At 40.7% G+C, this 25,530-nt stretch overlaps 1 protein-coding gene across 3 annotated transcripts in view; it reads left to right on the top strand.

Moving 5' to 3' along the window:
• The window catches only part of ell (elongation factor RNA polymerase II), a 59,693-nt gene that overhangs the window by 25,363 nt on the left and 8,800 nt on the right, over nucleotides 1-25,530 (top strand). For 2 of the 3 annotated variants that reach the window (XM_015971528.3, XM_015971531.3), the window contains exons 2-6: nucleotides 5,131-5,175; nucleotides 14,281-14,402; nucleotides 15,410-15,573; nucleotides 23,851-24,101; nucleotides 24,184-24,308. In XM_015971528.3, coding sequence (XP_015827014.3) covers nucleotides 5,131-5,175; nucleotides 14,281-14,402; nucleotides 15,410-15,573; nucleotides 23,851-24,101; nucleotides 24,184-24,308 — 707 coding nt within the window. Of the gene's footprint in view, nucleotides 1-5,130; nucleotides 5,176-5,396; nucleotides 5,465-14,280; nucleotides 14,403-15,409; nucleotides 15,574-23,850; nucleotides 24,102-24,183; nucleotides 24,309-25,530 lie in introns of those variants that run through there. The other variant, XM_015971530.3, reaches the window with a different exon arrangement.

The raw sequence follows: 25,530 nt of genomic DNA, 5'->3' as shown, positions 1-25,530 counted from the left end.
CTGTTGTTTCCAAAGTCAGGCAATGAGACACTGTCTCAGTCAAGACTTCACTTGAGTCATGATTATATGTACTTTAAAGTTTGAGTGTGTACTCAGACACAGGTGCTAGTGGGCGTTTTCACACATGCAGTATTTAGTTGTTTTAAATCAAACCCCAGTCAGTATTCTCTACTGGTGCTGTTAGTATAGACAGGTGTAAACATGGTAGCGGCACCAGGGTGTGTAACAAGAACTGTGCCGTAATCTGACCTCTGACCTCTATCCGACACAATGACTAAATGCACACTGCTTAGCCAAATGTCCGACTGCAGCTAGGTGTGCATTCCATTCTGAGATGCACAGAAATGTCAGCCGCTGCTAAGTAGTTATCCGAATATGAACTAATCAACAAGATGCACTCACTGCTACAGGGAGCCTAAGTCTCCTCCCTTTCCAGTTGGCTCATGGGTCACCGGAAGAACAAAAAAGTAATGTGTGTTTTGACCGGTCACTTAATTTGAGATCTATCAGCTTGTAAGTATTCGTAATTCCTATGACTATAAATTAGACATGGCATGTCACGTATATGATATCACCTCATAATCTCCTCTGCCCTATAGCTCCTATTACCACATGTCAAGATTTATGGTGGCTCTTTCCTCCTGAAGGAAGGATTTGAAGTTTGCTGAACTTACAGCCATTTTCTCTCTGCTTTTCTCCGAGTCTGATTTGATGACGCTAATATAATGAAACCCATTTGTAGTCCTGGACATATTTTCACACAAAACTTAAAATAACCTTTTCCCCCATTCGAAAATACGTATTTTTGGAATCTGAATGGGTCTTTAAAATTCACATCACATGTAAAATCTATTGTACATTACAAACTGGATAACAAAATGACTTTTAACACTAGAACCCCTAGTAACCGTCAGTTTCACAGCTGTCATTTTGGCCATTAAATGCAGGCTGACTATGATGTTGTGAAGCAAAATGGTTCAAGTATGTTATTTAACTCTTTATGGAAGTGTGAATCTAATAATATGATAGAAAAATATAATTTTAATCCAAACCTTGACAAGAAGCCTCTATTGTTCGCTGGGTGACCGACACGGATCCTTTCCGTGGGTGGGGGCGAGGGATCCCAGCTCGTATTCCGCATTGCTGTCAGTCTCTGCAGCTTCCTACTGACCAGTTTTCATCAGCTTTCCCCTCGGCCTGAAGCAGCTTTATTTCTCATACTTGTTTCACTGAGAATGTTTTTCTAAAAGCTGTTTTAGCCACTATTTCTCATGGAGTATGAACGGAGAGTGAGCGCACGGGAAGCTAGAAAGTTGGTTGCTTGGCAACGATGATGCTGTTTGTCATCCGCGGAAAAACTACCATGTTGAGCCGTCAAATTGGCGTTTTGTGTGAGATGAAGACAAAAACAGGACACATAAACATAGGAAAAGCCAGAAAGCCAGGTCAAAATGTCTGCCTTGGGAGCTCTAGTGTTAAAGCGTCATCAACTTGCATTCATTTGTTTTTCTTCCAAGGACCCATGGTCTGGAAGTACATAGACATGACTTAGGCTCCCTGTTTGCACACGTGACTTGGTTTGACTCATACAGTTCAAATAGTTCATGAACCGCTCAGGAAGAGGAGATTAGACTGTTGTCTACCAACTCAGGCTCAGAACATACCACTGCATTTACTCCTGGTTGTCCCACCCCCAGACAAGCTGACCAGTCTGCAGGCTGAACATTCTCAGGTGGTTTGTAATGATACATTGTTTAGTTTAGGCTTGTCTTTGTAAAAGGAAATTGAACCACAAATGCAAAAGAATCAAACTTGTGTACTGATTTGAACCAGAGCATCTGTATTACACATGTGAAAATGCCCAAAAAGTCCTGATATGACTCCAGTATTAATGCTTCACCATCTTGGTTCAGTAATAGCTTTCTTTGGAACTTGTGTGTGGGTGTAAACACAGTATGGAATGTTGTTCTCCGAGTTGAAACCAAACGGAGTCTGTGGTGTCCTCATTTGCTCATGTCTCCAGCACAGCCTGTGTATATATAGACTCTTTAGATCAAAATGCAGTGCCTTGCGATTGGCTCGCCAGAAACCTCCCTGAAATTTTCTCCAATATACCAAAAAAGGAACTGTTGGAAATACTATAAGTAGAAATTGCCCTACAGGGACCTCTTTATGTTTTAAACCAGACTATTTAAAAATAAACACTACATCTCTTAATTTGTTTGGACTTATTGTGAAATTTAAGAACTCAAGATTCAGCAGCTTTAAGAAAAACTTTTATTTAAAGTTAACTCACTTTTCTATAGCACCAGTTCAACAACGCTAATCTTAAACATTGAAAAAAGAAGCATTCCATTTAAATGTGTAACGGGAGGGTTGCAGGTTTGCAGTCTCAGTCTGATCAAGTCGTGTTCTTGGGCAAGACACTTCACTCACTTCGTCTGCTGCAGGTGGTTGGAGGGACCGGTGGTGCCTGCCTGCGGCAGCCTCGCACCTGTCAGTTTGCCCCAGGACAGCTGTGGCTACATTGTAGTTTATCACCACCAGCATGTGAATGGGTGGGTGAGTGGTGTGTTGTAATGTGCCTTGGGAAGTTGTAAGGCTATGTTCACACTGCTGGCCGTGATGCTCAATTCTGGTGCGTTTTGTGTGGCTGTTCACACTATGACTGAAATGCGACATCAAACTCTCTCCAGTGTGAACGCTCCACGGCCCCAAGGCGACCCGCATGTGCAGAAAACAAGAAGTCACTCTCGGTGGAGTTGAAACCAGGAGAGGCAGAGTTGTGTTTTGAAGAGCTTCACTGACAGTTCATCCATAATTTCAGGATCACACCTGTCAAGTCTCCTGTTTTAGGCTGGAAACGGTTTTAAAAACTGTAAACTATTTTACTCCTTATTCCCGCCGACTTCCTGAATCATTATTCACTGAAAATGTTCTGGTATTAAATTTGGTCACGGAAAACCTCCCGCTCTCACGGAGACGCCCCCCTCTCTCCTTCACGGAGACGGAGACCGCGAGTTAATTCCTTAACTTGCAGGATGTCCAGACTCCCGAATCCTTTGATCAGCGCTTCAACTCAACGCTCTCTTCTGCTGACTCAGTGAAGTAGAAGGCGGATTTAATGCGACATAACCGTTCAGATTGCTTTCGCTTTCAAAAACATCACAAATGTATTGGAATCAGTACCACATGTGAAAGTTACCTGGGTCGGATTTGAAATAGTCAGATCTGTGCAGTTCAGACTTATGGGTAGCATGTGGGGGGGGGGGAATCAGATTTTTAGCACTTTTGCCTGCAGTGTGAACATAGCCTAAGGCTCTATATAAATACAAACCATTTACCATTTAGAAATGCAAAAAATGCCCAAATTATCGTCTGAATCCTCGTCATTGACAGAACAGAGCCATCTTGAACACAAACTGTTTTTACAACCACAAGGTTCCAGTTAACTCATTAACTGCCAGTCGTATTCTGATCTGAAATCCCCTCACTGCCAGCTTTTTTGAGCATTTTTACTATTTTATTTGTAGAGTCAAAGAATATTGTGCTCTATAAGCAGCAAAACTATTAAAAGAAAGAAGAGGCTCACCTCTTACGTCAGGAAGAATCAGAGGTTTTGTGGCTTTTTCTGTTCTTTCACAATCTGTTGAAGTGTGAGCTGCAGAAGCTTATCCAGTTAGTGCCTCGCTTTTTTCACCGCATCATCCCTAAACGATCTCCTAATACATGGATTTTCTGCCTCCCGATCATGTGACACACTCAGGTGACAATCCGCTTTAGAGCTCCTTATTTATTTATTTTATTTTATTTTTATTCATTTTTGAGCAACATTTTACCTAATCCAACAGGTGAAGGGTCACCCCCCTCAGCAGGTGCAAAATCTTCACTATTGGCCAATAGTTAAAAAAGTATGCCCTATTCTCACGTTTGTAGCTTGAACCAGTTGTGGCACAGTATGTTGTTGATGCATCAAATACCCAATAAAACATGGAAAAGAACAAAATCTCAAATACTCTGCTTCTGCCTGTCCTTTATTGAATCCAACATCACAACTTGACCTGTGATGTGACCATCACACACACTTACATTGCCATGTCAATGCTCAAATGTAACATCACAAAGCTCTTGTTGGCAGCAACTTATGCACAATTTTCCTGCTGTAAGTTTTCTGTTCACCTGAAGGTTATACTTAAGGATTTGAAATACCTCAAGGTTTTTTGTTTCAGCTATTCTATTTTATATTCACATCAGTGTCCATTCAGATCCAGTGTTAATTTTGACAAGAAATTTTAATTTAGATTTAGTCTTAATATTTTGACTAAATTTTTAATTTTAGTCACAGTTTAGTTGTCCAATTTGTTTTACTTTTAGTCTTATTTTAGTTGACTAAAAGTGAAGTTTTCTGATGCAATAATTTTCAACTTGTGTAAAAAAATTTAACAACTTGAAACTGTAAAAAATATGTAAAGTTCACTTTTCACACTTTAGATCAATAAAACTAATTGTTTCAATAACAGAAATTATTGGAAAATGCCAAAAGGAACTCTTGACAGTTTGAAATTGTGCATCTCTTTATTAATAAAATAAAAAATCTGTATAATGTGCAGTAATATTTGTAAACATGACATTTGTAAACATTCTAAAAGTATTACTATAATGATGCAGAAGAAATGTTGGAATAGTTTTCAGGTGTATTTATTAGTTTTTATTCGACTGAGTGTGTTCCATCTTTTTCATTTTCTGTTTGGATTTTCGTTTCTGTCGATTTCCGTTATCGTCTTATTTGTCAATGAAAATGTCGGTCAATATTCGTCATAAATTAGTCTATTGGCAATGTTTGTTTTCGTTTCGCTTTAGTCCGCAAAAAAATCATTCGTCACTTCCACTGTCAGATGGCCTCACGCATCACTTTACAATACTCTGGCTTGAAAAAAATCTTGAGTTCAAAGTTCACAGCTTCTGACTGAAATGCGAGCTTCAATAATTACCTATCCATCACCTAGTTTTAATGGTTTTATTTATTTTTCTGTTTTGTATATAATTCTGTGAGAACACAGATCTTACCTGAACTAAACATTTTAATTTGTCGAAGTAAAATTTGTTCTTATGATGTTTTTGTCATTCCAGGTCCAGTCATCACAGCCCTTTATCAGATTTAATGGCAACCAAGGGGTAAGAACACACACCTTACTCTGCACTGATACCTATAAGCATATTGATGGGAAATAATTTATATAGTATTGCTCTGGAAAAATTACTGATTAATCTCAGGCAAACGTATATGTTGACTAAATGCTATTTGAGTGGTATGTAACGCCTGTTATAAGAATTTCTCCCCGCAGGGGCTAAACATGACCAGAACACGGGTTCTGAACCAGCTTATCTTTCCCCAGCTTGCCACTTCAGTTGGATTTCTAAATGCGACTTTTAAAAAGTGCAAACGAAGATGTTTTCCTTCAGTGTAAGCATTACTTGACCTTAAAAATACTCTGTTCTTTAGGCTGTTTTCATCCTTTCCTGATATTTACAACACAAATTGAATTATTTTGCCCTGCCTTGATTTTGTTACATGACAACTATTATTTTAATGTGTTTGTGAAAACGAACCCTCTTCTAGCTGTGTTCTGTCCTGTTTCCTTGTCCCTTAATCAGTTTATAGGCATAGAAGGAAGAAGGAAAGATCATTTTATTGTTTCCTTGCCAGAATGCTCATGTTTCCTCTCTTAGTGGAGACATCAGCCCTTGATGACATTTAATCTTAATGCACCAGTCTCCTCAGACATACAGACTGTTCTCTCCAATACTGGGCAGGGCATATTTGAGCCTTTGATGCATTTTTGGTCATTTTACGGAAATATAATCTAGATCTTGTAAAGAAAGATGAACAGTCACACAGTTTTCCTATAGTGAACGGAAAAATGATCAATGAGGAGAAAAACCCATGGAGCAGAATAAGATGGAGTTTGTGTTCCAATACTTGATTCTACAGCAAAGATGAAGTTTGTCCTGCCTGCCTCTTCTTGTTTTGTCTTTACTCCCAAAAAAAAAAACAAGCCAGTGAAAGGACCGGGTAGACAGAGTGACAAGTAGCAAAGCACTTAATTGAGAACAGCTTTTTTCTTTATCTTAGTTTCTGCTTAAATTTGTGTTCCCACCGTACGTATGTATGAAAGTTGTGCTGTGTCAACTCATAAAGTAACAAGAACAAAAACCGACGGGGTTGGCTTGTGTGAGCTTGCCCTGCCTGACTTTTATGGTTTTATTTACTTTTCTATGGATCAGGTTGGTTTGACATGTACTGGTTCACTTTGTGATTAGCCATGGCCAAACATTGTGTTGGCGCTGCATCAATGTCCAAAATATGTTCATCATAAGCTGTTTGCGACACTTATGTCAACATGGTGACAGGGCCTCCAAAATCAGGTATCATTTGTACACAAATAAGAATGAAAACAAGGTTTAGTTATATAATTCCCTGCTATAAATGTCAGTCTCTTGACTTTGTTTAAGAAAATAAATTTAAAATGTCAGCACAGTGACAAAACCGTTTGTCCGTTATTAAATAATCAAATTTGAGTAGCTAAAACAAAAAGGCAGATTTCAACTGAAGAGCAAAGAAACTTAGAAAGTTAAGTATTTGGTGATGGTTGGAGATGCAAATTGGCTATTTATGCATAACATTTGGGTAAGTTTATAGAAAACAGGGCTAACATAAAAGAGGAATACAGATCATCCAATCATCTGCCAAGGCAGCCTTAGATCCATTGGACCAAAAGATTGAAGCCTAAGAATACGATTTTAATAGTTGCCAGTTTAAAGAACAGCAAATGTATCATCTTTATTTAGGAAATCCATTTCAGTGTTGTTTGCAAACCCTTCAAACCTAAACCTTGTAGCTGCAATTGTAGGGTCAATATGCCAAGATGCCTTTATTGTCATGATCGGTTTAACCAGGTTCAGGGTTACAAAGTTAGGGTAATCGTTTTAGTTCGAGTTCTGCTTTTTGATATCTTGGTTTGATGCAGATTTCCAGCTAAAAGCAACACATATGTAGCATTTGACACCTTTTTAAAAGTAGAAGAGTAAACAGTTTTTATATTGTGCCTCAAGATAAAAATCACAAGGTGCTTCACAAGGACAAAAAGAAAAAAGATGTAAAAACATCTATGTAGAAAAAAAGATGTGGATAAATATTATTGAAAAACAAAAAAAATGGGAAAATGGAAAAACTTAAACTGAAAAATGAGAAAGAAGACAATCAAAATAAGAAAAGATCCCGAGAGGCAGAATTGTAGAGATGGCAGCATGACAAGAAGCTAGTGAGGAAGAATCTATCGAAGGGCACACCAAAGCCAGCCTGGTGACTTTTCTGCTGCTTTGTTTTGGTCTTTAGCCTGGTGCACTGCACAACCAGTAGGCTTTGATCACTGGACCTCAGGGACCTGCTGGGGTCACACATGTCAATATGTTTGACCAAACTGTTGGTTCTGATAGGTTCGTTTTTATTTTTAATGGAAGATAATTAACTTTAACTCTGCCTGTTAAAGAAAGCCACCAGTTTAGTTTGATGTCCTCCTCCGTAAGATCTTTTAATGCTATTAACTTGCGCACTGCTGGTGTTTACATGTACGTTTGGGCTAATTCAGTATTCAGTCTGCAGGAGAAGTGCTATTGATGTTGCAAGCTCTTTAAAGGAAAAATTAGTCAAACCAGAATGCTGGTCAGAAGTGTGAAAGTGACTAAATTATAGAACAGATGGTGTGGCTGTCGCAGGATACAATTCTTCATTCACTCTTTTTCACTCATCTGCTAACGTTTTCTAGCAATGTTTGCACAGAGAGTAAAAGTAATAAAATATGGGATGGATACAATTTAAGGACTGTGTAGAATTTTCTAAAATTAGGACTAATAGGGATTTTTATAGTCCTCTATACTTTATTATTTTCGATTCCCCGTTGCAGCTTTAGGAACTAGAAGTTTTTGCTGTGCTTTAGTGAATGTCAAGCCCAAGCTTCCTTCCTCTATTTGCTCAGTTTTTCTGTTGTGAAAGTGGCATCTTCAAAAAAGTTTACAGTGATGTTTCAGACCCTTGGCTGCTGTGTGCATGTGTGGCATGAGTCTCCAGCCTATGCGTTGTTGGTTTTTTATTTATTTATTTGTTTATTTGTATGACTGAGATCCCTGATGGCTTCGTAAATGTCAGGGTCGTGCCTCAATCTCACTTGACTTCTATTTTTGGTGCTATCACTTTTTTGTGCGTGTTTTTCCACTGCTTTGGCCTTGGAAAGTAAGTGTGTGTGTGGGGGGGGGGGGGGGCACATTTTAACAATCCCAGCTTGAAAGGAGGTGGTGTTTTTGAGACGTTATGCAGAGGGAAGGGAAAAGGAGAGCTTCTGAACAGCAAAGATGTGATCAAAAACCTTTTTAAACTCCTCTTCCCTCAATGATCTTTATTGTACTATTTTTTTCCTTTGTTCTGTCGAGTCTTCGTTTACCAGTAACACCACCAGGCTGCTGCTTTTGAAGCTTCTAAAAACCACTTGTAAGGCTGTTAATTTGTCGGCCCAACTGTTGCGTACATGCTTTGTTTTCTTAGACTCTCCTAAGGGCAGATGGAAGTTGACGGTGGAATGTTAATTTGATGTCTGAGCATTTTGCAGCTACATTATTCATTTGCCAGCAGCAGCACAGGGGAGGTCAGATGGAGTGCTCAGCATTTATTTACCGTAGTCCTTTTTACATCTTCAAATCAGTTCATGTCAGTTATTTCAATTCAATTCAATTTTATTTATATAGCGCCAAATCACGACAAGAGTCGTCTCAAGGCACTTCACATAACAAACATTCCAATTCAGGTCAGTTCATTAAGCCAATCAGAAATAAAGTTTGCTATATAAGGAACACAGCAAATTGCATCAAGTCACTGACTAGCGTCAGTGACTTTACAGCAATCCTCATACTAAGCAAGCATAAAGCGACAGTGGAGAGGAAAACTCCCTTTTAACAGGAAGAAACCTCCAGAGAATCCTGGCTCAGTATAAGCAGCCATCCTCCACGACTCACTGGAGATTTAAGTTATAGATTAGCGTTCAAAAACAAAAACTTCAGGCTGATGCTGCTTATCTGTTGAGCCGTATTTTTTATGCATGCTAAAATGTTTTCATTAAATCATTTGCAGTGTTGGGAGTAACGCCGTTTAAGTATAACGGCGTTTCTAACGGCGTTCTTTTATAGGTAACGGAATAATCTAATTAATTACTTTTCCCGCCGTTGCAACGCCGTTACCGTTCCTGGGGACGGAAGGTTGTGCGTTACTATGTGCTTGTTGAACGTTGAGCAGCAGCGTGAGGCTTTCCGACCGCCACACTTCAGCTGCAGCCAGGGAGAGAGAGGTGTCGGTAACGCACTTACAAACACGATGATGATTGGCCGGGTGGGCGGAGACCCTCACTGTCTCAGTCTCTGCATTCTGTAGACACAACGGGAATAACTCCGTTTAAAATAACCGCGTTAATAAAAAATATTTCTTTCTGTAACGAGCAAACTAATTAATTACGTCTTCTTTTAACAAAACGTCGTTTCTGTTACTGATAAGAAAATGCGTGCGTTAAGCAGCGCGGTGTGTTGAAGCTGTCATCATCAGCTGATCAGGAGCTAAAGAGGTAGATGTCTTCATCCAAGTGCGTCACGGCCCGTGAAGAACGAGGAAGACGTGATGAATAGTCTACGGCTGCAGACCCCCCGCAGACTTGTTGCTGCAGCAGCGAATCTGCGGGTCTGCAGCTGTGCCCTTAGCGTGACAGCGGGACGTCCCGAAGGTCCGCTCACCTGTTCACCGCTCAGACGTCCTGATCTTCTACCTTCCTAGATCATCCAGCTGTAACCTGTTCCTGATCATGTCTTTAGTCCCGCTGTAACACTGATGCATCAGTCTCAAACGGCATGGAGCTCAGGTGTTATTAGAACTACCTGTGTGTGTTTACCACCCAGCTTCAGCTCTTCTGTGGTTGGGTCTGACCCACGTTAGTACATTTAAGTCCTCCATCAGATTTGTGCCTCTTCTAGTGTCATTTTAAAGGATATTTATTTATTTATTTATTTAACCGTTACTAGATTACCAGCAACAGAAATGCTAGTAAAAACACACAATTATGTGAAGCTGGAAAAATTACAATACTGTGCAAAATTACATTTATTTCTGTAATTTAGCTAGACTGAGATTTAAAGGCTCGGGAACCTTTACAGGTGTTTCTATTTGCAATTTTAAATTTTAGCTGATTGGGGTTTTGTAAAATATCACACAGTGACCTTTTAATAGTCTAGATTAGTGTAATGTTCCTATTAGTAGTTCCTCCTGTTAAGTGCGTATTTGTTTAAATTATTCAGGTTTATATAAAACATTTGGACATACATTTTATTATGTTCAGTCATTAGTCATTTATATTTTACTATTGTAGTAATTCTTGCATTCTTTAATGAAAAAAGTAACTAAGTAGTTACTTTTGTTGGTAATTAGTCACTTTTATGATCTTGTAACTCAGTTAGTAACTGAGTTACTTTTTTGACAAAGTAATCAGTAACTATAACTAATTACTTTTTTAAAGTAACGTTCCCAACACTGATCATTTGTACCATTTTAAAATTATACAGAGGAAACCTGTTCTCGTGGAGTGTCGGCTTGGATTTTTGCGAGTGTGAGATGGTCCATCTTTATTGAAGCCGTGTGCTCTAAGAAATCCGTGGTTTGAACACTGGTGTTTAAGCTAAAACTTGAGCCATGTGGTGTGGAGGACTGGAGCCTCTTCATCACAGTGTCATCCTCTCCTGCATGAGTCGGTGAGCCAGCTTAGTCACAATCCTGAGACCTGCTTCTTCATTTGATCCGGACTCATACAATCAACCTATTATCATCTTTGTTTGCAAAAACAAAGAACAAAACCTGCATATTTTATATCTCACAATCATGGTTAGCTTACAGCTTGTGTCATTTGTTTTTTACACTAACAGAGGTTTTGTTTCCTCCTCAAGTTGCTTTTCTGTCATCTGACTGGCTCAAATCTCAATTGATTAACTTACTGGACACTTTATCATGCTGCTTTTGTGATCTGTTCTCCTTTAGTGTCTTTCAATGCCAGAATTTTGGTGCATTTCCCTGCATGAAGCAGTCTGTGTGTTCTGATTACAAGAATGTTTAAGTGGGTGGTACGCGCTAAATGCCAAGACCCAAAGTTTTTTTATTTTCCAGCTGAACATTGCCCCAAGCATCACTCTGCCTCTGCAGACTTGCCCTCCTCCTGTTCTGCATCCTGCTGCTGTCTCTTTTTCTGATACACCAGCATCCAACAAGAGCTGTAAACACCACCAACAAAACTCATAACAATAGCTGCACTGATAACGATAAACAATAACATTCTGTGCAGCAGGACCAGGCATGCACTGCGTGTGCCAACGTTATCCAGCTCCCTAAATAGATTTTGATGACTTGCTGCTGCTGCAGAGCTCAGAGGAAGGTGAAGACGGAGACTGTGAGAAGAATCAACCAGCCTCTCATCAGAGCTGCTTCACTGAGGCCGACTTTGATTCACGCTGTTTTATCTGAATTATGAAAGACTTTCATTAAAGAACATTCTTGGGTCACCATGTAAAAGTATGTCAGATTTTATTTTATGCTGTATTATTTTCAAGTTGAAGCCTAATATATTTATTTGTTTCATGAGTGGTGGCCTTCCAAAATGGGGTGATCTGAGGGGAACAGTGTTTCCTACACACAGATAAGACAGTCAGAGATGGAAAACGCAACACGATGTAAATGTTTTTGTTCTTAAAGGGGCATTATGGAAACTGGACAGCCAAAACATGAATAGAAATAATAAATGTTTTCTTCATACATTCTCCTGCAATGCCCTGGTCCTGTAGAATGAGCCCTGGCATTTTTACTGTGATTGCCTGTTTTTCTGTAAAATCACAGAAAAAGAGAGCTGCTCGGGTCGAGCAGGCTGCTTCACTCATAGCCCGTAGCATTTGCTATCCGTAGCTTTAGCAGCAGAGATCGAGGTGGTGCCAACTCGGTGACTTTGTCGCTGATCCTTACGCCTAGTGATGAACCTAGCTACATTTCTGAGGACCCTTAGCTACTTTCTGTAGATCTTTCTTCTAGATATTTCCAGCAAATTAGCAACAAAGTAGCCATTTTCACTTCGAACCATTCTTTGGTTTGACGTTGTTTCAGCTGTCATCAAGGATATAAAAGTTACAGATACTGTGAATGTTACTAAGATGTCTGACTCCCATGTAGAAGACCTGGGTTCGACTCTGGGTGTGAACATAGTTCATTTAGAGTTTACTTTTTACATTAATGGTATATTTTTTACAGTAAGGCGCCCAAATTTTTATTTGAGACTCGCCGGACGGCATTGAATTCACAGATAAAAAAGATGTGGGTTCAACTTTAATTTTGGAACAATTTTTCAAGCAAGGGAAGGGAATGATCTGAGCATGCAGGACGACTGACCCATCTTAAACCTTTGTCGGCTGTGCTGAAGAGAAAGGTACAGAACCAAATTGTTTAATTAGCTGCGTGTTCTCCTGTCCTCTGTTCTCGGGACACACACACACACGCACACACGCACACGCACGCACACACACCACACCACACACCCCACACACGGGGGACTGTCTCAGCTGTTATTTTCGTTAAGGAGTGTGCACGTACAGCATGCGCACCTCGGGCACGAGCCTACTATTGAAGCTGCCATTACTCTTTTGGCCAGAGGGGGCAATCACGAGCATAAAAATTAAAAAGTCCGTAAAGTTCCTTTAAGTAATAACTCTTTAAGTGGTAGTGTGTAGTTCTCTGCCGCTAGGGGGCAGTACATACATTTCAGGGTAGTTTTACACCATATTGCCGTGACTGTCGCCAGTTAAAAATAAAACATTATGGCAATTGTTACCTCTGGAGCAGAAAGCATGTGGTCTCAGTGTGACGCCTCTGACTTAGATGGTCCTTCAGTTAATTCCATCGAGAGAATGCAATACTGATGCTAGTTTCTGGCACTGTACTTTCCGGATCCGCTCGGGTCTTGCGCCAGCCGATGACTTCATAATACAGCGATTTCGCTCGGCCAAAATATTTTGCATCAATTTTTTAATTCTGTTCTTTAACGTATGTTTTGGAAGGAGTTGAGCAGTTTTTGTTATTAAATTTGTGTTTCTTACTTTCTAAATGTTTTTGAATGTGGTAATGTTCCGTAATGTGCCATTCCCATCTGTACCTGGTCGGCCCGGCCCGGATAGCATAGCTTGCACATATCTTGGTGGCTTGCCTTTTTTCAGGGTGCAACAAGACTGTTTTTCAGCCCTCTTCCTATGGGCCATTCCCATCTGTACCGGGTCGGCCCAGGCCGGGTAGCCCCAGTCGGCCCCAGCCTGGCCCGGTTGTTTCCACACATCCTTGTCTTAAGCCCATGTGGGCTGATTCTACCCACCAATTAGAGGCTTGCTCTAATGGAAGGTGTGAATTTGCTGTCAGCAGTGGGTGTGTTGGCCCTGGTCGGCCTGAAGCAGACCCCCTCGAGAAGAGGGCTGAGAATGAGCCTTGGTTGGCCCGGAAAAATACCAGGCCACCCAGATATGTAAACAGCCTACGCTACCCGGTCCGGGCCGACCCGGTACAGGTGGGAATGGGACTTTAGGTGGGTTAGAGGGGTCCAGACCAGCTCTGCTGTAGAACTGAATGAGTAATTCATACTTGAGCGCACCTGAAAACACACCTCTGCTGTGAATTATGAAACCAAAGTATTTATTTTTCATGATGCTTTTTAAAATCAGCCCAACTTTTACTTCTCAACCTAACTTTACAAAACTGCTGTTCCACTTTTCCTCCGCTTCTTCTCTCACACGCAACATCTACGTTTTGTTTATCCCCATCAGGGAATTAGCTCTGTTTAAACACTCCCCAGCTTGTTTTTGTGGAATTTAACAAGTAGGTGACAAAGGTCAATTGAACTTTTCACCAAAATTTCCTAGAGAAAAGGAGGTAGTGATGAGGTAAGCATGAAAGCCACTTACCTGTTGGTTCTTCTGCCACAATAAAGGAATGACTTTTATCACAACTGTGTTAAAACAAAAAAAAAGTTGGTGTGTTGGTATCTTGCACAGGTTTAAACCTATAAACATGCAGGTCAATAAAACTTGTGTGATTACATGTTGAAATCAAGAACTGCTCTTATTTTGATTTAGTTGTTTGTTTATTTTTCTTTTTTATCTTGTCTTCAACAGAAGATTTCTATTCCACGGTCAGAAAATTCCAGTGAGCTGCAGACATTTACTTTTGAGCTGTCAAATGTGGGCAGAGATAACCCCCAGGGCAGCTTTGACTGCATCCAGCAGTACATCACCAGGTGAAAAAACAACCCACCTTTCAGACGTATTCAGTTCTTCCAAGTTCATTTTTAATCTAGAGTTATTACACAGATAAAAACAAAATGTTATAAATGCTAAGTCTGCCATTTTTCCTCGGGTAGGTTAATAGGAATAGTTTTTATTATGACTTAAAAATGTTTAATCCAGTGGATATGACCAGATGTTTCAACAGTTACTGAGGCATAGATTCAGAATCAGGGCAACAACGAGTGTCTTGTACATTTAGGACTCTTGGATAACTGACCCCTTTTCCTGAAAGTATTTTTAACAAGAGGGTCGGGTGGAGTTCATTCAGATCTGTCTGGATCCTAATCATCCATGAGTGGCCGTCTGAAACCCAAATAACAGAGTTCAGCTTCCACCGACTGTGTCAGCACCATCTCATTTTCTGCCAAATCCCCATCAAAATGGAGGGAAATCAAAGAATGCCAGAGAGTTGGGATTTGATGCGGCAGCGAGCCGTACCGTGGGAACCCTCAGTTAAGTGGAAATTGGGAAAATAATAGTTGGGCCCACAGGAGTTTTACTGGATCTCATGTTGGCAGGAATACAAAGTAAAGAGATGAGTGAACCATAATGACATGGCTGTCGGGCTAAAGCTCGTGTCTCAGTTTTTCATATTTTTGCACAAATGAGCTTGACTGGTCATTTTTCACGTCTTTCAGTGGTTTAAAGACTATTTTTGAAGGAAAATGTCGAAGAACGTGTGACTTTTAACCAGAGTTTGTCACTGCCAAAGAGATGATTTATTTATTTTTGTTTTGGAAATTTTTTAGCCCAGCAGCAGCTGTATGAAAGCATAAAGAGTAATATTGAGAATTTATTTATCTTTTTTTGTGGATTTAGAATCTGCATTATTTTATTTATTTATTTTGTTATGATCATTTTTGTTTAAATTAGTTAAACCAAACTGTCAGATGAAAGATTGACTCTTGGACTTTTCTGATTGCGACTGTATTTGTGCGTCTGCTGTTTGTCTTGGCAGTGAGGGGAGTATTCAGCTGGATTGTTTGGGCAGCATTCAGGACAAGATTACAGTTCGAGCCACTGATGACTCCTACCAGAAGGCCAGAGAAAACATGGCCCAGGTTGAAGAGGAGACTCGCAGCAGACAAGCTATTGTCATCAAGCCCGGAGGAAGATATGTAGGTGAGGAGACGTTACAATCAGAGAATACTGCTGATTATTGGGAATTGTTTTCAGCCACAAAAGAGCAAAATAATTGAAATCTTAAGGGCGCTTATTTGAAGTGTGTTTGTGTACAGCTTTTAAATAATTACAAATCTACCTGTAGTAGACAGGTTCCTGAATGGTCTGCGTTTGCAGCAATATAGTTTTCTTCTTGCATCTTAAAAGGTCTCCAATCTTTCAAGAATCTTGGTTGATACTCATAAAAGCCCCTGTAAATAGTATTTACAAATATAAACATTGGTAGCTGCAGCAAAATGTCTAGTCCATCCAGTAGTTGATTCATGCAGGGATTTCTGACTATTCCTTCTCAAATAACCAATATAAAAACAACAGCTGGGGTGTAAAGTGGCACAGTTGGCTGCTGCCTTTGTGCTAAGTTGGCATGCTCTCCCTGTGCATATGTTGGTTTTCTCTAAATATTCCCATTTCCTGCTGCAGACCTAAACAGGCATGTTGGGTTTACTGGAGACTCTAAATTATCTCTAGGTGTGAGTATGAATGGTTGTTTCTGTCTGTGCCCCTGTGATGGACTGGAGACCTTTCCAGGGTGTCCCTGCCTCTTGCCTGATTACTGCTGGAGTTGGACACCAGGGGTCTCATTTAGGGCTGCAACAAACGATTATTTGGATAATCGATGTATCGGATGGGGTCTCGACACGATTAATCGATTAATCGGATTACATGGGGACATTTTTTAAACTGCTAGGGAAACGTTTTTTCTCTCCTTCCTTAAACACAACATTATTAGAAAACAGTTCAATAGCAGAAAAACAACATGCTATCACCTAAAATGTCTCACAGCTGCTATTTGTGACGACTGCTGCTTGTTGAGGTGTGCATGATTTGTTTGACAATAATAAGCTGGTCAGTGTTTGTTGTTTTGCCCTGGAGATCATAAAGAATAAAGTCAGCCTATTATGACACAACATGAACTTTTAGCAAGTAAGAAAGTGTTGACTCCACCCAGCCCCTTCCATGTGTACCATGCGGTTCGCCAGACAACACCTCTTTCTGCCTCATTTTTCAAAAAATGAAAAAAACAGAAATGAAGCCTTCAGAATACTTTGGAAGGGGATGAACACGGGAGGATACGGTGTATAGACAGAGACCCTAAACTACACCTATCTGTGACCTAAAATGCTTGGTCCAAGTTAAACAGCTTCAGGCAATTCTCATCTGTCTTGTTTGATATCATCTGTAGACATTTATTATAACTGGGGATGTCTAATGACTAATTTTTAAATGTAATTAAACATAGGCTGTGAATTAATCAAAATTAATCACTATTAACAAAAATGACTGAAAATACCAAATAAAACAAAAGTAAATGAATGCCGCCCTCCTTGTGATGATGCCCTGGGCAACTGCCATAAAGTCACATCAAGAAACGCTGCTGATCATTCCAATGATCCCAAATTCCATTTCCGAAACATCACCAAACAACTTAACATTTTAAATAGACTCACATTAGGCCACATGAAAGCAACTGAACCCAAAAATACATTAACCAGTATATAACTGCACTCTCACACAACACGCCTACAGCAACAGTTAGGACACCCCGAATCGATGACTCAATTCGTTGCCAACGCTTTTAATAATCGATTTTCATCGATTTTATTGATTCGTTGTTGCAGCCCTAGTCTCATTTATCAAACATTGCGTAGAATCCTTACTAAAACTTTACTTAAACTCAGCAAAAAAAAAAAAACAGTACTTACGCCAAGTAGGTTTGTGATCTATCAAACATACGCACAGCTGCACGCAATCTCCACTTCATGAATCGAGGACTAACAAGAAAGCGTTAATAATAATAACCGTCTTGTTTTTAAAAAAACTATATTGGTGGGTTTTTCCGTGGTTGCGGTGTAGGCGCGGTGACCCTTACCAGCCACCGTATCATCTGCTGAAGTTGCCGGCGGCACATGCGCGCTTTGTTGTTTACGACCAAAACTTTCTTGAAGCTAAAGCTGAAATAATGGTCAAAGGAGGAGACGGCAGCGCTCAGGAGGACATTTATTATCCCTCAAAGAAGACAAAGTCAGAAGTACGGACATGTTTTAGATATTTGAAGAATGCCGAGGGAGTTTATAGAAGACGGCTATCCTCTTTGCAGCACGAGCAGAAAAAGTGTCTGTGAAAGGCAGCAATGCTTCAAATCTCATGACACATCTGCGTGACCATCACCCACAACTCTACAGTCAACGCAAGGCAAGCTAACGTTAGCGTTTTAGCTAAAATGCGTGATCCGAGGATTTGGGTTGAGGGAGAATGCAACGAGTCGCTATATAAAGCAGCCGCAGTGCCGCTACCTGCATATAAACCGTGTCGGGGACACCCCCATGTTGAAATGACGCTATGCATTACGGGGCTCCCAGGGGCAGATAAGAGTTGGTCTCTCTCCGAGAATAATTATTAATTTAACAACGATTACTGCCTGATGACATTTTCCCACATCTGCAAAGCTCACTGGAAGGACACAAACCGAGGACAATATTTTCCTGATATTGGCTTTATTACTCAAGTAAGGGTAAAAAAGTATCTGATTAGAAGGCTACTTGAGTACTGAGTATCATCTGATCTAATTTTTTTTAAATGATGACATCAAACAGACAAAAAATAAGAAGTTCTGGGCAAATATTGGTATTTTAAAGACCAAAGGGAAAAAATGTAAACAAATAAACAACATAATTACAAAATAACACATTTTAGGCAAAATTTAGACACAAACTGAGGACAATATTTCCTGACATACAAGGTTCATTTAATTGTGTGAAAATGTAGCATGTTTAAAAAAAAATACCGCGATAATACCGAAAACCATGGTAATTTTGGTCACAATAACCGTGAGGTTAAATTTTCACACTGTGACAACCCTAATACAGACCATTTTAGATTAGGTTACATTTCCTTTATTCCCAGATTATGTAGTTTGTAGCACTCAATGTAACGTTGTAGAAAATTTCTGGCCAATCCACGTGATCGGTATAGGTGATCAGCATTCTTTGATATCGGTATTGGTGATCGGCAGCAAAAAACCTGATCGGTGCATCCCTAGTAAAAAGTAAACTCAACATAAATTACATGCACATCAAGAATCGAACCTGGATCTTCAGCACGAGAGTCCGACGCCTAACTAAGTGAGCTAAAGCGAGCTATGCCTGAGCGTGAACGCGCATGAAGCAGCCTGCTCGACCCGAGCATCTCTCTTTTTCTGTGATTTTACAGAAAAACAGGCAATCACAGTAAAAATGCCAGGGCTCATTCTACAGGACCAGGGCATTGCAGGAGAATGTATGAAGAAGAAATTTATTATTTCTATACATGTTTTGGCTGTCAAACTTCCATAATGTATTAAAAGCCTAAAATTCTGTATAGTTAATGAGCATCCGACAAACGTGACCACAGAGCTAGCTAAGTGGAAAGGCGTCAGTAGAGCCTCGGTCTGGCTTGGAAACTGTTCCGGGATTTTGAGTCTCTGTGTTTGTGTATTCTTTTTTGGATATTTTTTTATGCAATTGTTGGACATAATGACTTGCTGTGGTATTAATTGCACTAATAGAGCGTCCAAGGAGTCTCCACTTCATTTTTTTCGTTAAGTAAAATTATATTTATGTATTTTAGGTCACTGCCGAGCTGAGCTTAGATTTTAACATGTACTGTTTAACCATGAAATTTAAATGTAATAGGGTAAAACCCAGTGCATTTAACATAATGCTGCACTTTAGAAAATGGGTTGAAATATAACATGTTGGTGGAGCTGGGTTCCAACTATCGGCTTGTAGAGCTCTCGGGAGACCGATGTTTTCCACCCGTTTCTCCCCTCCCCGCAGCTCGGCGAACCTGTCTGATCGCGGCTTCTGTCTGCTGCGCAGGCTGCCGGCTGGTTCTCCCCGCAGCTCGGCGCTTCTCTGTCTGATCGCAGCTTCTGTTCGCTGCGCGGGCTGCCGGCTTGTGAAGCTTTGGATGGAAACCGATGTTCTCCCCTCCCCGCAGCTCGGCGCATCTCTGTCTGATCGCGGCTCCTGACTGCTGCGCGGGCTGACGGCTTGTGGAGCTCTGGGATGGAAACCGTTCCACCCGGTTCTCCCCAGCGGCAGCTCTGTGCATCTCAGATTGCAGCGGCGCTTGTCTCCTGTGAGGCTGCTGGCTTGTGGAGGTCTCGGAGACCTCTGTGTTCCACCCGGTTTTACCCATTGGTCAGCCCGGTGTATCGCTGACTCAGAAGCTCTGGTGTTGTGCACAGTTAACTCTGGTTGTAGCTAGGATGCTATCTCCGTTAGCTTAGCTCCCACCTCCGCGTTAGCTTTGGGTTAGCTTCAGGTTAGCTTGTAGCTAGTTCGACCGGGTGTCGTCAGTTGATCCCAGCCTTACAGCCCCACCCTCAGCTCCACCTCTCTTCCCTTTTGTGGAATTGTCTGGGCTTGACGGAACCTGTGACACGGTGAAAATGGCGTCCCATTTAGCCTCAAAAATGTGTTATTGCAGCCTATGGAAATGAGTTGTCCAGTATATATGTCGATGGTTTTGACCCGAGGACCGTAGAGTGTGGCCAGAAGAGTGAGGGATTAAAAGGTCTGATAAATATTGTGGAGCTTGTCCATTAAGAGTCCAATAAAAGAAGTGAGGCACGAACCGGAAAAGCTTCTGCACAATTCGACAATGGATTATGAAAGAACGGATAACGCTCGAAACGCGCTGATTTTTCCTGATGTTAGAGGTGAGTCAACTTTTTTTTTTTTTTTTTTTTTTTGGTACTTGACATCATCATAGAGTACAACGTTCTGTGACTCTTCAAAAAAATAGTGGAAAAGCTCAAACGCTGACAGTGGGAGGCTTTTCTGATCAGGAAACGGCTGGTAGTTGATGAGTTAATGTTATTTTGGATATTGGAGCCGTTTTAAGCTGATTTGTTCTAGCTGTTAGCGCATCAATCCTTACATCGAGAACTCCATGGTTTTAAGCTGAGGCCATATTATCACTGTTTTCTCTACCATAACTTTAAACTTACCACGGGTACGTTTGTATTCAGGGTAGGATATGTAATCCGTCTTGTGATGCATCATGGTGCAGACTGTTAACAGTCATTTTTCAGGACCAACAGGACATACAGAATCAGAATTGATTCTGAGTTGTTCTAAATCAGTTTTGTTAATGGTAATTAATCACATGATGTCTAGAAATTTAAAATGCGAGAGGAGGTCCAGCACCTCTCTCTTCCTCTCTCGCTCTTTTAGTTATGTGAGTTGAGGGATATTAACCCTAAAATATATGGTCTATTCAGGATTATAATAATGGCCAGGCTCTGTGTAACTCCTTAGGGCTTCCAAGAACTCAGCCTATTCTCCATGAGTCCACAAAAGTGAATTTTTATCCTAAACCCTTTTATTCCTGTCAGGGATAATTAAAACTAGCAGCTTTGCTTATATTTGGAACCCAACTGTAGCTCAACAGGTATGTAATGAATGTAAAATATGTAACCATTACATTAAATGAAAAAATGTGATTAAGGCTTCTCGTTTTAAGCTAGAAATGAATTTCTGCCTTTATTTCTTCTGGTGTACAACAATTTATTTCATTCTATTCATTTTTATAGCTTTTTTGGGGTTGTTTTTGTTTGTGGTTTTTTTACCAGATATCACTACATTTGAATTAATTTGCTATTGAGTCATTAAATTACTCGTACTTTAATGAACCAATTATAATTGTTTCATGATCATGTTGTCACAAATCACAAGGAGCCTAAAGATTCTCACCCCTAGAAATCATTAAAGACTTTTACACAGAAACACACTTCAAAAAGACCAAAATATCTCTTAAAACCTTTGCTTTGGGTTATACAGCTGAGGTGCCAGAGAAACAGGAAAAATGTCCACTTGAACAAATAAAGTTGTCAAGTTGAATGATAAGAACAAGCTGGAGGATTGTCTTCATGTCTGTGCCCTGCAAACATTGAAATGGTCCATGTGTTTGTGTAACCTTTCTCTGCTGGTGACTGGGTTCACACTGGTCTTGGTGGGCTGTTTGGGTCTAGAGCCAGACGGCTAACAGCCAGTATGCTGCCAGCACCCCTCACCCATAACAAAGACTTTTGAATTTGATAAATTTTGGCATTTCAGTCATAAGCTCTTCATAATTATTATTCTTTGTGCCTAATTTCACGAAACCACAGAGGAAACGGTGTATAAAATGTAAGCTTCCTGTCAGAGCTGCAGGCTAGAGAGCCACACATCTATTAACTCTGTAAACAAAGTTCAAACAGTGTTTTGTTCACAGACTGATGAAAAACTAAAACACCTTTATTTAGTTATTATATTTTCTCGGTCCAGAAGCTGTGGCTGACTGGTGAAACTTCGGTTGTCTAAATACCAGTGTTTGTGTGCACAGGCCTATGCTGATGACCTGAGAAAAAGCATTTTAGAAACTATAACTAGATTTACCAGCAAGTAGTGGAAGTTTATATGGCAACAAGAAGGATCCCATCAGGGCACATCATCGGAGTCATCAAAACCTCTTCTCAGCTTTACCAGCCACAGATTTAAATGATCCGTGCACACAAGCATGATTGGAGATGATTGGGGTCATGTTTTCTGGGACAGCTTCTCCAGGGTATCCGCGGGTCCTTAAAAAGTCTTAAATTAGCTTTTCCTAATTCAAGGCCTTAAAAGTCCTTAAAAATGACAAATAATCCTTAAATCCAGTTTCCAGAGGTCTTGAATTACCAAAGACCCAATAAACAAGATTCTTTTATTTCTATAAAAATTTCGTGAATTTCTAGTTAGTGTTCAGCATTTTTTGTTTATGATGTTGGCGTAAGCGGAACCGTACGCAGTCAGTTGGTTGTGAAAGGGGGCTATTTTTCTAGATAAGCACATTAGCTGGTTAAGCTAGTGGGAGCTTGCGCCATGGGGAAGTGCAAGTTTAATGGTAACGTTCGCGACGTGGTTAGCACCGGTTCCAGGCAATAGCTGGAAATTATCGCTTAAATTTAATTTTTAAAATAGCTTAAATTTGGTCAAAGTGGCCTTAAAAAAGGTCTTAAAAAGTCTTAAATTTGGCTCCCTTAAACCTGCAGAAACCCTGTTCTCTAAATGGGACATGCGGGGAGCTTTAGAAGTGTGGAAGACTGAAACACTTTTTTTAAATTATTATTTCTGATTATCGGTCACTCTGAGTGTTTCATCCAGACTGAAAATGAAAATAGTCTCCTACCTCGATCTCCTGCCTTAGCTTCTGATAGAAAAATAGACGGTGAAACTCTAGGATTTGAAAAGCCTGACAGATCTACGTCACAGTAGTCCTTTTCAACAAGACACACTATGCAGGCAAATCAGTGTAATACTGCTGCCATGATGTCTTATTGAATGCGGCATGGCGATGCGGGGATTTTGCGGCATTTGTGCCGCCACGATTAGTAGTAATATTGCAGCAACACCGCACTTGTGAATGCTTATCGCGCCATGGCACAACAGAGGGTGGTGACGTGATCACATGGGTAGTAGCTGCTGCCAAGCTCAGGCCAGCAGCTATATTGAAAGTGAAAGTAAACGCAGGTCTTAAGTTTCGCTTTTGTAATCGGAACCAGCCGAGATGAAAAACTGGAGTGATGCTGAGGTCAAGGAGCTTCTCTTCGTTAGAGCTGGAGGCCAGATCACCAGAGACTGCAATGGGACTGTGGAGGACAGACACCAAAATTGGCTGCATTTTTTTTTCTAAAAGCAGCTATTGTCACTTAACATTCATGGACTCACCCATCATGACTCATGATGGAGAAGGCTGATGTTGGTTTAGCATCCAGGAAACGACAGAGAGCGGCTTGAGTAATAGAAGCAAACCGTTAGCATTAGCAACTTTACCACACAGCAGAAATCCTTCAGGCTTGTGTTATTTGTGGAGATGAAACACCAACGTTGCAAATCAAACCGAGTCAGTGGTAGAGTTGCGTTGCTCTTATCTAATCCAAGGCGAGATGTCCAAATATCAGGAAATAAGATTCCAACTCCTGCTGTCTGAAGCTCTCCTCTGATGTGGCAAATTTCTAGTTCCTGGATCAAATGCACCAGAGCTTTTTTACCCCAGAGTACGACTTGCAAGGCCTTCAATACTTCTAGAGACCACTGCAAATGTATGGTATAAGCAACTGTGGGATGACGAGCTTAGGTCAGCTAGAGAAAGGGGTCAGTTTCATCAAGACCTTGGCTCTATTTAAATGCTCTTTTGTTTGTCATCTTCCAGGTAAGAAAGTGCAGATCCGGAAACCGGCACCTGCCCTCACCGATATCGCCCCCTCAAGGAGGACGTCCCGGCCTGTCATCATCTCCAGCAGTACGGTAAAGAAAGGCACGACGCAGAACCGGCCTCTCCGCGAGCGCCTCGTACACCTGCTGGCCCTCAAGCCTTACAAAAAGCCTGAGCTGATCCTGAGGTTGCAGAAGGATGGCGTCTCACAGGCAGACAAAGACTCCCTGGACAGCCACCTGCAACAGGTCACAGCAGCAGTGTTTCACTCAGTCTAAAAGTCTCTAAAGGGATCGGTTAGCTCAACAATGATGCCAACTGTTTTTCTAGGTTGCCAACCTGAATGGGAGAGAAAACACCTTCACATTGAAGGACTTTATGTATAAGGAGATTCAGAAGGATTGGCCAGGGTACACAGAAGGAGACCAGCAGCTCCTTAAGAGGATTTTGTTCAGGTTTGTGAACGTTCAGCTATAAGGATGCATCAAGTCTGTCAGAGTGCATTGGAGTTTTAGATCATTCTGCATATTTACACCTGAATCAGTATATTTTATTATTCTGAAGTGCAAATATGTCATCTCAACTTGCAAAGGGGGAGAGAAAGCGAGACTTGAAACTACATAAGTGTTACTTGAGTATGAGTTAATAAACTAGTAGTATTAGATAGTTTGTGTAAATAAGAATTTAATACTGTGTCCCGGAAGTTTTATTCATTTATTATTTATTTATTTTTCTTTGGTATTTTGAAATACAAATATAAGCAGTGCAGAGTTTTCTCTTCAGTTTGTGTCTTTGTCTCTGCTTTGCTGCTGCAGAACTAAACCGTTTTTTAGACCAAACGTCAGCGTTCACTATTAGGTTTAGCAGATAAAGTTTACCTGCAGTACCGTGTGTGTGTGTGTGTGTGTGTGTGTGTGTGTGTGTGTGTGTGTGTGTGTGTGTGTGTGTGTGTGTGTGTGTGTGTGTGTGTGTGTGTGTGTGTGTGTGTGTGTGTGTGTGTGTGTGTGTGTGTGTGTGTGCGTGCGCGTGTGTTGCGATGCGATGCAGTGCATTATGGTGCAGAATCCTGTATAAAAAATGTTCAGTTTACTTTATAAAATCTTTGACACCGGTGCTTTTGAGGTGTTTTCACAATTTCTTCCATGTTTTTGCATTTTTTTTAAATCCTGGTAGTTTAATCATTCCTGACGTTATCTAATGAAAGTTTGTCAAACCCAGTGTTCACTTAAAGCTTCCAGCACCTAGATGGATTTCTGTTCTTGTTATTCATCCCTTCATTCGTCTCTTTTTGTTTCATACACACGTGCAAATCTGCACGCTCCATTTCCTGTTTGTCTTTTTTATTATTTTTTTCACTGCACTTTGAGCTCAGTCGTGTGATTTTTATTACTTTTGAATCAATCTATTGGCTGACTGACAGCCAGATCCTCCCGCTCAATACCAGCTCCCCCCTCCTGCCAGTTCCTCCAGAGTTTGGAGTTAGTGCAGTCAGTCACGCAGGAGCAGCAAAGCAACATGACTGGAACGCACATGATGCAATGGTGTTCCAGCACATGCTGATCTGTGTGGAAGGTGGCACTGGTCCAAGGTTCAGACCTATCAGTCTGCCTCCTCGTCTAACTCCTAGTCCCTGCAAGTGTATCTGACGGTGTCCACATGACAGATGTATGAAAACAT

This window comes from Nothobranchius furzeri, chromosome 8 (assembly GCF_043380555.1).
Source record: "Nothobranchius furzeri strain GRZ-AD chromosome 8, NfurGRZ-RIMD1, whole genome shotgun sequence".
NCBI lineage: Eukaryota > Metazoa > Chordata > Actinopteri > Cyprinodontiformes > Nothobranchiidae > Nothobranchius > Nothobranchius furzeri.
Note: the sequence above shows the minus strand (reverse complement) of the source record. Positions and strands in the feature narration are given on the sequence as shown.